At 44.9% G+C, this 12,450-nt stretch overlaps 1 protein-coding gene across 1 annotated transcript; it reads left to right on the top strand.

Annotated features, from left to right (window-relative positions):
- The first annotated feature begins 172 nt into the window (after window positions 1-172).
- LOC124636085 (E3 ubiquitin-protein ligase TRIM33) lies at window positions 173-12,373 on the top strand. Its single transcript, XM_047172037.1, has 11 exons — window positions 173-839; window positions 3,951-4,203; window positions 4,328-4,444; window positions 4,970-5,307; window positions 5,845-5,993; window positions 6,064-6,490; window positions 6,765-6,984; window positions 7,228-7,432; window positions 7,465-7,690; window positions 9,141-9,761; window positions 10,943-12,373. Exons 1-11 carry the CDS (start codon window positions 696-698, stop codon window positions 11,072-11,074), a joined length of 2,832 nt encoding a protein of 943 aa, XP_047027993.1. The 5' UTR covers window positions 173-695; the 3' UTR covers window positions 11,075-12,373.
- The last annotated feature ends 77 nt before the right edge of the window (window positions 12,374-12,450 follow it).

A 12,450-nucleotide genomic window follows, 5' to 3' on the forward strand; every position in this document is an offset into this window, starting at 1 on the left:
TTGTATTTTTAATTGTGTTATATTATAAAGTATTAATGAAATGGATCAAATCTTATCTTACATATTGTAATACTTATTATATTAGTGAAAAATACAAATACTTACGTTCCCAAAATGAAATAAAGTTGCGAACAAGGAAACTTTTAAATATATTGTTGGCAACAAATACAAATATGTATAAAAAATTGTTTAATTAAAAAAAGAAGACATTATACACTTTCTAAGAAGGAGAATCAAAGCTATATTGTAAAACCATAACTCCGTCTGCACGCCATTCTCTGCTCGTCGATTGAAGCTAGCTTCATACACATCTTTTCTCTACAGTCTTTGATAGAAATTGAAATTGAGAAATTGTCTAGTCTATGATCAATTGATGGTTGTCGAGCAGACGCATGTTAACAAATTCTGGAGATAATTTTGTTGATAAACTAATTTATTATATAAAAAGAAAAAGTCCAGTGAAAGCATATTTAATATTGAAGTTGGAACATTGCTGAGAAATATTTAGTGTTACACGGGTAGTGGCAATAGAAGGACGCTGTTGTGTGCGGCGGCATCTCGCAACCCAAGTGCTCAATTAGTTATGTCTACGTGCCAGTGTCCTCGGGCAGACGAGTGAAAGTGCAACAAACTATGCGAGTGAACATGTCGGGGTGAAATTAAATGAGTGAAAAGTGGACGAGGTAGACGTTCCAATGGAAAACGTAAACTTTCAGCCGAGCGGGGACGAGATCGAGCGGGCCTTGATGGATCTGGGCCCCCTGCTCGGCGTCACCATCAAGGAGGAGGTGCCGGACGAGCTGGGCGACGCGGGCGCGCCGGCCGCCGCCGCGCTCAATGTAGGCACTGCTCAGTATACGCCACAGCACCATGTATTTGTATTTCAAACTTGTTTTAGATTTAAGGCTTTGAGGCTAAATTAACAAGCTTGATATCAATAAAACAGTCCATGAATGAGTGCTGCAGGTGGGTGCAAAGTAGCATCCCATCAGTCACACATGCAGGCTTTGCAGACATTCATTGTGATACTATAATAAATTAACAAGCTTGATATCAATAAAACAGTCCATGAATGAGTGCTGCAGGTGGGTGCAAAGTAGCATCCCATCAGTCACACGTGCAGGCTTTGCAGACATTCATTGTGATACTATAATACATATTATATTACTTGGAATAATTTTTAAATTGTATCTGTATGTCTCCCAAGTAAAATGAAATATGTATATGAATTGCATTTTGTTAGGAGTGGCACAGGTTGTTTAAATAACATTTTATAAACATGTTTGAATCTGCCATATATAAAGAATTAAAGAAATTCAGGTTCCATACTAGGCTCATTCAAGAGGACAGTCTGTTATCACATGCTGTTTGTTTATCTCTCATTCTGTGAACTTCTTTCCACATTCTCAAAACAAACATTTACTTTTTGTTTTCATCACTAATATTGTAAATAGGAAAAAAATGTATTTTTGTTTGCTTGTTTGTAATGGATAAAATTAAAATTCTTTAAGCACTAAAAAGCTACATTACCTGCGAGTAACATACACTATATTATATCCCAGTATGGGCAGTAGTTACCACGGGACACAGATGAAACTGTGGGAAAACGGCTAGTGCATAATTAAAATAAATAAATACACAACTATGTTCCAGTTCCCTACAACAAAAATAGATAAATTTAGTAATTATTGCAGAATTCTCAATTACTTCATACAGATGCCAAATGTTATCAAATCATTTATTTCACTTACTAATGAAAAGAAAAAAATCTAATTATATTATAATGAATTTAGATCCAAAAGTACCTGTTTGTGGAGAAAAACAGGCAAGAAACTCCATGCTTACTCTTTCAAAGTAGTTCACACAATTTGTAATAATATAGGTACAAAATGAAAGATCATGTTGATATATTTTTTAATTGATGCATTTATTTTGGGCATCAAGTCCCATATCAACGTATACATATAATGCCATATTTACACTAGCTAGATAGTCTTAACATGTGAGGTGTAGGACACTACCTCCTGCAGCAAGGCCAGTCATCTCACTTCAGAGTATCGTGTGGTTAAAGTTGTACTCCAATCTGTGTGTCACAAATATCATCTAATTACATTAAGCCAGCGGTTCCCAAATGGGGTTCCGCGGAACCTTGAGGTTCCGTGGCAGGCCCTCAGGGGTTCCGTGGAAAATTCAAGATTTCCATATGGTAAATCGATTCACTTTTGACAATATTAACTTATTATTCATTTTCAATTAACTTGTTTTAAAGATTGCATTCCAAAATTCTATTTAGGCACCATGTAGGTGGGTACCACTCGGGAGTGTAAGTCTCGTACTTTCGCGACAAGTGGCGGGGAAAGGCCACGGCAGCAGGTAATTTAATTCCGTTTTTTACAAATTGTAGATTAACTTAATACCTCCAGGTCTTCGGCAATCGGCAAAAGTAGGTAGCAAATCGGCCAAAAATCACCGCATTTTTGGGCTTATTTTATCGCCAGGATTATACGTTTTCATACATTTGATAGGACGTGAAATGACACGGCATACGAGTATTTCCAGTGGCTATTTTTACCATGAATCAAAGTGTGACATTATTTCCAATTTTTGCACCTCCGTGAATTCGAAAATTTCGCGCTCGCTTCGCTCGCGACTCCATGTTACGTGTAAAGCTTTTATGTTCATTAAACTAAAAAAAAATCGCGCTCGCTTCGCTCGCGATACCGGCAACCACTGAATGTCTTTCAATGCTAGCGGGTGCTTGGAACTTAACGCACTCGCTTGCCTCGCACCTGTACAAACCCAACCTATTTCTTTTCGCGTTTACTTTGTCAGTCTTCAAACTGAAAACTATTCACATAATACACAAAGTCAAGGGCGGCTAAATTGTTTTCTGGCCCGTGTGGCAGATAGCCATGCTACGCCTGAGTATAATGAATATATCTCTAACCATATAACCATTTGGTGCGCTACCACGTGCCACGAGCCGTACCTAAGTGTATTTACGTCTTTAGTTTACTTCTTACTTAAGCTAAGGTTCCGCCGAAAAATGGTGAAACGAAAAGGGTTCCGAAGCCAAAAGAATTCGGGAACCGCTGCATTAAGCCATTAAAGTATAAATTGAGGAACATCCAAGACTTTCATATTTACAATATTAATGAAATGACCAGCATGTGCATATTGTACATGCAACAAATCTTAATGCATACTGATATAATAAAGAGGAAACTTGTTTGTTCTCAAAAGGCTCTGAAACTTGGCTGGAAAGCTACACTCTGCCCAAGCAATGTAGGTTATATTTTAAGTGGTATGTGTATGTAGTGATTATTAATATAAACAATTGCTATGATACTGGGAAAAACCAACAAATTGTACCAATTTGGTTTACTTCATATTCAAACTTCTCATTAATTACTTGCTGTTTTCCCGCGGTTTTACACGCGTCCCGTGGGAACTACTGCTCGTACCGGGATAAAATATAGCCTTTGTTACTCACAAATAATGTAGCTTTTCAATGGTGAAAGAATTTTTAAAATTGGTCTGGTAGTTTTTGAGTTTTTCCATTACAAACAAAAAAGTTTTCTGCTTTATAATATTAATATGGATTGATTCGATTGATTTGTTATCTTCTTTATTAACATGCTTATATTTTAAATTTTCAGCTTAACTTTGTCTGATATCGTTTTTTTTTGTTGTAACATTTCTTACTATTGACCTTATTCTTGATTAGGGGAAGATTACAACTTGTCTTGCCTCAATTAAATCATTAAGTCAACGCTTTATTTTACAAGGTCTTAACTGTCTCAATGAAAGTTTCATCTACATACTTCTTTTTCAAGATTTTGTTTTCATGTTTTTTTTTCAACTTGTTTGAAATAAAAGAACTATAAATGGTTACAAATGACTAAACAAGGTGTGATAGGTTTCGGAAAGTAAGTGTTGTGTGTCTTCAGGTGAGCAGCACGCCGGATGGTGGCGGCGCGGGCGGCGCGGACGCGGCGTCGCCGGGCGCCGACAAGGGCTCGGCGGACTCGCTGGCGTCGCCGGCGCGGGCCTCCCTGGCGGCCACGCGCTGTGTGCTGTGTCACACGGCGCTGGCGCTGGCCGACGGCACGCCCAAGCTCATGGAGTGCCTGCACTCCGCCTGCGAGCCCTGCATCCGCGCCAAGCTCGACGAGAAGCAGGCCAGCTCCAGGGACTTCTTGGGTATTTCTTTACACTAAATTTGTGCCTTCAATTCACCCAGGAGTTTTATTGAAGCTTCTAATTGGAAGTTATTGAAGTGACTACGTAATGAGATAGTAAGGTGTGAGCGCGGGTGTGTGCGCAGGCGCGGAGCGGCTGGCGGTGACGTGTCCCGCGTGCCGCCTGCAGTGCCAGGTCGCCAACATGATCGACCAGCGCTTCGTGCTCGAGAAGATGCAGCTCGAGCAGGCCGGCTCCAACGGTCAGTCGATTCTGCTAATTTTACTTAAGCAACATACGATTCACATCCGACTGAGATCCAATCACGACCCAATTACAATTGCGTATGTGTAAATGTAAGCGTATGTATTACGATTGTAGAGTTTGCTCTACCGAATAGACCAAATGGCAGATCAACCGCAAAACAATGAAATGTCATAGGAATACGATTGGATAAGTAGCAGAATGCCCGCTAAGGTTCCACCTCCAATCCGAATCAATTTTGACATTTATCTGAGCAGAATCGGGCCCCTATACTTTTAATATGTAGGTACAATTTTTTTTTGTTTTTACTCTAAAATTTCGACATTACTGAACTGATTTGAAAATTTCTTGAAAACATACTTTATCCCCGAGTAACATACATACGCTATATTATTATGATCGGGTTCGGGAACGAGTTCCATTGGGACGCGGGTAAAACAGCTCTAGTAGCCAATAATTGATGAAGCAAGAAGTTTATCTCTAGTATAAATAGGTGTTAATAGAGCACGGTGCGTGTGTGCAGGCGTGAGCGGCGAGCAGCAGTGCAACAGCTGCGAGGACACGGAGCCCGCCACCAGCTACTGCGTGGACTGCGGCGAGTTCATCTGCGACAACTGCGTGAACGCTCACCAGAGGCTCAAGATCACCAAAGAGCACACGATCAAGTCCAAGGAGGAGGCGGTGGCGGAGCTGCAGGCGGCGGCGGGCGCGCGGGCCCCCAGCGACATGTTCTGCGCCGAGCACGCGGGCGAGCGCCTGGCGCTGTTCTGCGAGACCTGCGACCGCCTCACGTGCCGCGACTGCCAGCTGCAGCACCACCGCGACCACAAGTACCAGTTCAGCACGGAGATGGCCGCGCAGGTACACACAGCCTTATCATATTACCTTACCGGCCCACCGGATTTTCGTGCAGTTAACGGTTGCTGTCAGTCAGTCTGTGTTACTGCACTGCTCTTACTTAAAAATGTACTTTGATCCAACAAAACATGAGTCTCATATCATGTCTTGATTCCTACCACTATTTTTTACCTTTTTTTGATCTCAAGGTTTACTTAGAAAGAAAGAAACATTTATTTGCCCAGAACGTTCTTTACAGTGGTTAAAAGCTCTAGCTACATTCTGCCTAACTTGGCATGCAAATATTTATACTTGCATAATAATTTTCATTTTTTTATATTTTAGTATTTTAATTATACAAGTTATAGTTGCTCATAATCTACTTAATATTATTGAATATAAATATACAATAACTATTACATTTCCTTTGGTTTTACAAATAATCATATTCATCACTTTTACATTGCATAAATTCTTCTAGTGTATAAAAAGATACATAGGAAGATAACTCAAAACTATAAATGAATGAATATGACTTGTGAAGCGTCGCGGTGGTTGCAGGCGCGGTCGACGATCAGCTCGCTGCTGTCGGAGGTGAGCTACAAGCGCGTGCTGCTGGGTTCCGCCATGAAGGTCATCCGCGACCGCCAGCACCTCATCGCCGACAAGAAGAAGGCGCTCGTGCACGAGATCACGCAGACCGTCGTCAAGTGAGTGTCCCACCCACCCCGCGGTGACGCCCCGCCCCACCCCGCCCCACTCACCCTTGCACTCCCGCAGGCTCACCAACGCCATCAACACGCGCGGCAAGCAGCTGGTGCTGCGCCTCAACGAGGTGTGCGACGCCAAGCAGCGCACGCTCACGGAGAAGAAGGAGGCGCTGGAGCAGCTCGCCGCCATCACCGACCACTGCGTGAGCTTCGTGACGGCGGCGCTGCAGGGCTCCGACACGGCCGTGCTGCACGCCAAGCGCCAGGTGTGCGCGCACCTGCAGCGCATCAAGTCGCGCCGCGCCGACATCCCCAACCCCGAGATCCCGGTCCGCATCGCGCTGCAGCTCGACAAGCTGCCCGAGCTGTGCCGCGTGCTGGCGGCGCTGGGCAGCATCGTGGTGGACGGCAAGCCCGACGCGCCGGCGCAGGGCCCCTACCACCCGCCCGCGCCGCCCTCCGCCGTGGCGGCGCTGCAGCACGTCGCCATGCACCAGGTAGGCCGCGCTCCGCCCCGTGCTCTGTCTCTCTAACACTGTATAACGTGTATGTCATTGGTTATGGCTTGTCTGCTTCTGTACTCGTTCATAATCGTGTGCATGGGACGATACTTTTTATATATGAATGTTAAATATACCTCAAATTTATTACGAATGTCATGTAGTAGTATTCGTGTAAATGTAAGCGCAGAGATTGATCTGTGTGTAGTTGGTTTGCAAGTGTAGCACGTTAGAGTGCGCGTGTACTAATGCTGGGTCGTGTCCCGCGCAGTCGTACGTGCAGGCGGGAGGCGCGGGCATGGCGGGGCCGGCGGGCGCGGGGCTGGCGGGGCCGGGGGCGGGGCCGGCGCTGGGGGCGGGGCCGGCGCTGGGGGCGGGGCCGGCGCTGGGGGCGGGGCCGGGCGCGTACCTGGCGGGCGGGCTGCGCGCGCGCACCACGCCGCTGCGGCACCCGCACGTCACCTCCACCACGCACCCGCACCACCTGCACGGTACCTACTTACTTTATTACAGGCTCGATAATATGCTGTGTGTTACTTCTTAGTATTTTTTTTTTTAAGATTGTTATTGGCAAATATATTTAACCAGTTAACAACGCGCGTCTGTACATCTATGTGGCGTCACTCATACACACGTGTAAGAGAGAACATGATATGCGCAGTCTGCGGCGAGTGTTATGTGTACTATCATGTAATAAGTTGGTGTCTGTTGGTGTACCGTACTGTCTGCGGCAGGGATGAACGAGATGAACCTGCGCGGGCTGCTGAACGCGCAGACGCAGCGCGGCGCGGGGCGGGCGCCGGCGCCGCACCACGCGCCGCACCACGCGCCGCACGCGCAGCACGCGCAGCACGCGCAGCTCGCCATGCAGCACGCCTACCAGCAGAGTGAGTGTAGTCACGCGTCCCCCACGCACTGTGTAGCCCGCGCTAACGGACTGTGTCGGCAGTGATCGGCGCGTACGCCGGCAGCGCGTACAGCGGCAGCGGGCGGCGCAGCGGCGGGCCGCGCACGCCGTCGCCCGCGCCGCCGCCCTACGCGCCGCCCGCCAAGTGGCACATCCCGCAGGCGGGCGCCGCGCCCGACGCGCCGCCGCCGCCCGGCGCGCAGCCCGACTACAAGATCACGCTGGGCCGCCGCCCGCCGCCCGCCTCCGTCACCTCCACCAACCCCAAGACGCCCAGCCCCAGCCTCAACGTGAGTCTCTCTAACTATACGCTACTCACACAATACTATTTCTTTTATTTGCTCCTTAATATGAATGAATAAAAATAAGGCTTGTGTTTAAACACCACCCAAAAAAGTACCTATTTTACTACCAAAAAAATTCTAAACGGTTACCAAAATGGATAAATGGTCACCAAATAACGTTTCCTAAAATATTATTAAATAAAACCATTTTTTCGTATTATTGACTACTAAAAAAATATATGGACGCCTTTAAAATACACTTTAGACCAAATATTATATATTGTCACTACTTAGATGTTACCAATTATGTAATACCATGACTTCTAATTTGGTCATTTTTGTTAGACTAAGAAAGCTAACGGTCGCTAGAATATTTCCCAAATACCAATTAATATACTGGGGTTCCCAAACGTACGTCGCTTATTTATTGTTATATGAATTTGGGTGTAACTCAGTACGTTTAAAATGTAAGCACGCAACATGCAGCAAGCATGGCTTCTGTCACGGCTCCGGCGGTCCCATGCGAGCTTATCGTCGCAGATAGTTTTCACGCTCACCACCGCAGCTTCAGCTTGCTGGCCGGCTCAGCCTCAGCCTCGTCGGCGAGCGTTAAAACTACCTGTGCCTCAGCTCGCAGGTCGCCTCGCCCCTCCGCGCCTACGCGGTTTTGAATTGCACTCTAGGGGTAGGGCAGACAAGATTACGTGGAGTCGATTTTGCAGCGATTCGTTTTCGTCACTAACTTTGATTTTTGGTATTAATATTGATCTTTGAGTTGGATAGAATTTGGTGACCATTAATCCATTTTGGGAACCAAAAATAATATTTGTGCGAAATTTGCGATTTTTCTGATGTTATTTTATTTTTTTTGGATCATAATATTATATACTTTAGTGCCCTTTTAATAACGTCAATTTATTTTTTTTGGAGTTGTTTATTTTATTTGGTGCCTCAGCTTAGTCTTAAAAATATTTTTGGTGACCGCCTAAATTATACCCTAAAAATAATGGTTCGAGTGAATCAACCTCGTCATTATACATACACATTATGTAAGAGCCGGTAAGGGACACAAGCAATGCCCATAGGATTCTGATTGACATAATGAAAAGAACAATAATTTGATTATTGCATATTATTTCTATTTTATATATCATATATTTATATTGAGTAAGCGTGGTGATTAATGCTCAATCCTTGTCCGTGTGAGAGGAGGCTTGTGCCCAGCAGTGGGACGATAAAAAGGCTGTAACGGAATATTTATTGCATTTTAAGTATTTCTATTTTATCTGTCTTAGGTTTTTTCTGTTTCTATAATTAGGTACATACTGACAGACACAAAAGATTTTTTATTTTGTATAAAATTCTTAGCACGGCATCTGTTTAGTCTGACGTTTTTGCAAACTCCCTTCGGTGTGATTATAAACAGATTGATTTGTTTACGTACCCGGGCGGGCAGGGCGGCGTGCCGGGCGAGCTGGACAAGGTGTGCGCGGCGTCGGTGCAGGACCTCATGGCCACCATCGCCAAGCTGGACTCCAACGGCGTGCAGGTGGTGGCCGAGGCCGAGCCGGCCGGGCCGCCCGCGCCGTCGCCCGCGCCGCCCGTGCACTCGTCCACGGACGAGCCGCGCGCCGACCCCAACGAGGACTGGTGCGCCGTGTGCATGGACGGCGGCGAGCTGGTGTGCTGCGACCGCTGCCCCAAGGTGTTCCACCAGTACTGCCACATCCCCACCGTGGACAAGCTGCCCGACGAGGCGGACGCGTGGCAGTGCCTGCTGTGCGTCAACTTCGCCGAGCTGCCGGCGGCGCCGGGCGACGAGCTGCCGCCGCCGGGCGGGGGGCTGCCGCCGCGGCAGCAGCGCCTGGTGGAGCGGCTGACGCTGGAGCTGTACTGCCAGTACGAGGCCAGCCTGCCGTTCCGCGAGGCGGCGCAGGTCGGCGCGGCGCCGCGGCCCATGTGCCTGGACGCCATGCGCGTCAAGCTGCAGCCGCGCAGCCCGCAGCGCTACACGCACGTGGCGCAGTTCGTCGCCGACGCGCGTCTGCTCTTCCGCAACGCGTACGCCTACAACCCCGTGAGTACCGACCATACATACTGCTCAATATCACTTCACTAATGAAATGAAATGAAATGAAATGAAATTGTTTATTTTGCAAGTTGGACATTACATCACTTTTACACGTCATTTTAAGAACGCTGAGGCCGGCATTTCCTAACTGACTGATCCCTGAGAAGAAACGCCGAAACAAACTCAAGGGTCATAGTCTCTTTTAAAGTCCAAACATGTTATAAATGAAATAATTATGTGTGAGTGTCACCATGTACGCGGTCTGGAATGGCCATTTGAGGAAAGAGCCACATCAGGCTGGAGCTGACCAGTCCCAACAGACGGCACGCATGCATCAGTCGTCGTGTAGCTCAACCATATCTTAGGGAGCTCAACGACCTGTCACACGACGATACCAGATCTGCAGAACATTTGCGTAGGCCATTTAAAAATACTCAAACCTGCCAGACAGTATTTATGTTATAAGAATATATAATGTTGCTCGCATACACGATACTCACATTCACAATAATAATAATAAATTAAAAAAAAAATAAATATATAATACCATTATAACATAAAAATGTCAATAAAAAGAATGTCATTAATAAAAGTTATCTGATGATAATAATATTTAAATGTCAAAAGTAACAATACACAGGCATTTAAAAAGATATCACTCACTAAGCGAGCAGCTCATTCCCAAGCTTCTTTATCATTTAAATAATCAGATATTTTGTAATATCCTTTTTTCAAGAGTTTGGATTTTATATGATTTTTAAATTTCCTGATAGGTAAGTCACAAACCGCTTTGGGAAGTTTATTGTAAAACTAACTACTGTAACTCTATTGATTATGTATTTATACTGATTTTATTGTATTTAAACTGTTATTATTGTATTTATATTGATATTCGGAGCATTTTATATTTTAAATTGAGTTTTTAAAAATGTCATATCAAGTAGGTTTATCAGTTAAATGCCTACTTCAATGGAGTATCATAACATTTTTTAGGTTTGCTACTACTGAAAGTACGTTACAGTATTAACTAGATTAGATCTTTTCATTCTCCTCCCATTTTCAAAATTGACTTTAAATGCCGATAGCCCTTTTTTACTAAGGAAATTAAATATAATTCGTTGTCAAGATAATTGTAAGAGCTGTCGCTCGCGTGGTCAGTGGAAGTTAGGTCGTGGGTCGTGTTGCAGCCCGACAGCAGCATCTACAAGGACGCCAAGCGGCTGGAGGAGTTCTTCGACGCGCAGCTGCTGAAGTGGCTGCCCGAGTACGCGTACTGGTCGGGCGAGGGCGAGCCGCCCGCCAAGCGCCCGCGCCTCTAGCGCAGCGTCCAACGCCCGCACTCTCTCTGCTCAGTTCCTGTCTAGCGACACCCGACACCGCGCGACTCGACTATACTCGACATATGTCAGGCTCTCGCAGCTCCACGGGTGAAGCTATTTATGTTAGCATACGGCTTAATGTCGCAACTGTTACACTCTACTGTACACTATTCTCTAATAAACTTAAGCAAAGCGTTAATGTCGTCGTTTGTTCGTAAAACTGGCCTAATTTTGACGAAAGCGTCAGGTTCGGTGTTTTTAATCCCATAATGGTGAATCTTGATCGTCTGTGCAGACCATAAAAACTGTATCGAAAAAAGAAGACTAAAAGTGGATTCGGGCAACAGACGCTTTAAGTTATTTTTCTTTTAATATTTAGTTGCAGTTAACAACAACTGCTAGCCCAGAGGATACACATTAGCATTCAGATTATGGCAGGGCGGCGTTTGATGACATGCCGTGCATTGCATCACCTAGCCACTATACGAGTCGACGACCGACATTAATGCTCTGCGACGATGTTTCATACGTTTACTTGAGTATCAGTTGATTGTTCTGGCGGACAGCAGCGCCTGCGCGTTACCATGGTAACCTGCTCAGCTGAGCGGCGGCCGGCCTGCCTCCTCCACATTTACTGTATATCTTGGATCACAATACGTTGTACAGATATGTTTTAAGCTACCATTAAATAGACTTTTATTGGTTAATATTTTATTATTACAATACAATATAGGTATTTTTATAATTAGATAAAATATTTTATTAAAACTTGTAGGCAACTGACGGTTTCTGTAGGCTAAGCATTATTGTCAAACAATTGTAACGATTTGTTCGAAGTTTTATGTCATCACTAGGTGTTAAATATTGTGAGATAAAAATTAAATACTTGACGAAGATGATGATGATGAGCGATCTCTTACACGCGGGTCGGGTCGTGCACGTACATTTCTCAATATGCCTATTAACAATTACCTATTACCGAGTTCGCTCTCTGAAAGTCATGTCATATTGTAATACGTTAATAACGTTAAATTCATTTTGGAATCTATGACGTTAACGAGTTACCGTTTTTCAATACTTTGGTGAATAAATAAATAAAATTAGAAATATGTCAAAGTAATGATTGTTGTATTACGAGCGTGCCAATGCCGTGTGCGCCGGCGCGGGCGCAGCGGACAGGGACGTGCGAGGCATACGTTACTGTACTTGTGCGAACCAAGTGATCGACGGGGCTCTCCGGGTTATTGATAATCTCCCTATAAGTATTATTGTTCTAGAAATAAAACACATTTATTGGAATTGGCGTTTTGTATTACTAGCCTCTCCCCCAAGTGCTGTATTTTTGTAAAGTAACAACACTGGTCGGCTGTCAGTTG

This window comes from Helicoverpa zea, chromosome 13, assembly GCF_022581195.2.
Source record: "Helicoverpa zea isolate HzStark_Cry1AcR chromosome 13, ilHelZeax1.1, whole genome shotgun sequence".
NCBI classification, from domain to species: Eukaryota; Metazoa; Arthropoda; class Insecta; order Lepidoptera; family Noctuidae; genus Helicoverpa; species Helicoverpa zea.

Coding starts and splice junctions, on each gene's coding strand:
- LOC124636085 (XM_047172037.1), top strand. CDS start 696: ATGGAAAACGTAAACTTTCAGCCGAGCGGGGACGAGATCGAGCGGGCC. Junction 6,491..6,764: donor AGCACGTCGCCATGCACCAG/GTAGGCCGCGCT, acceptor TGTCCCGCGCAG/TCGTACGTGCAGGCGGGAGG. Junction 7,433..7,464: donor GTAGCCCGCGCTAACGGACT/GTGTCGGCAGTG, acceptor GTACGCCGGCAG/CGCGTACAGCGGCAGCGGGC.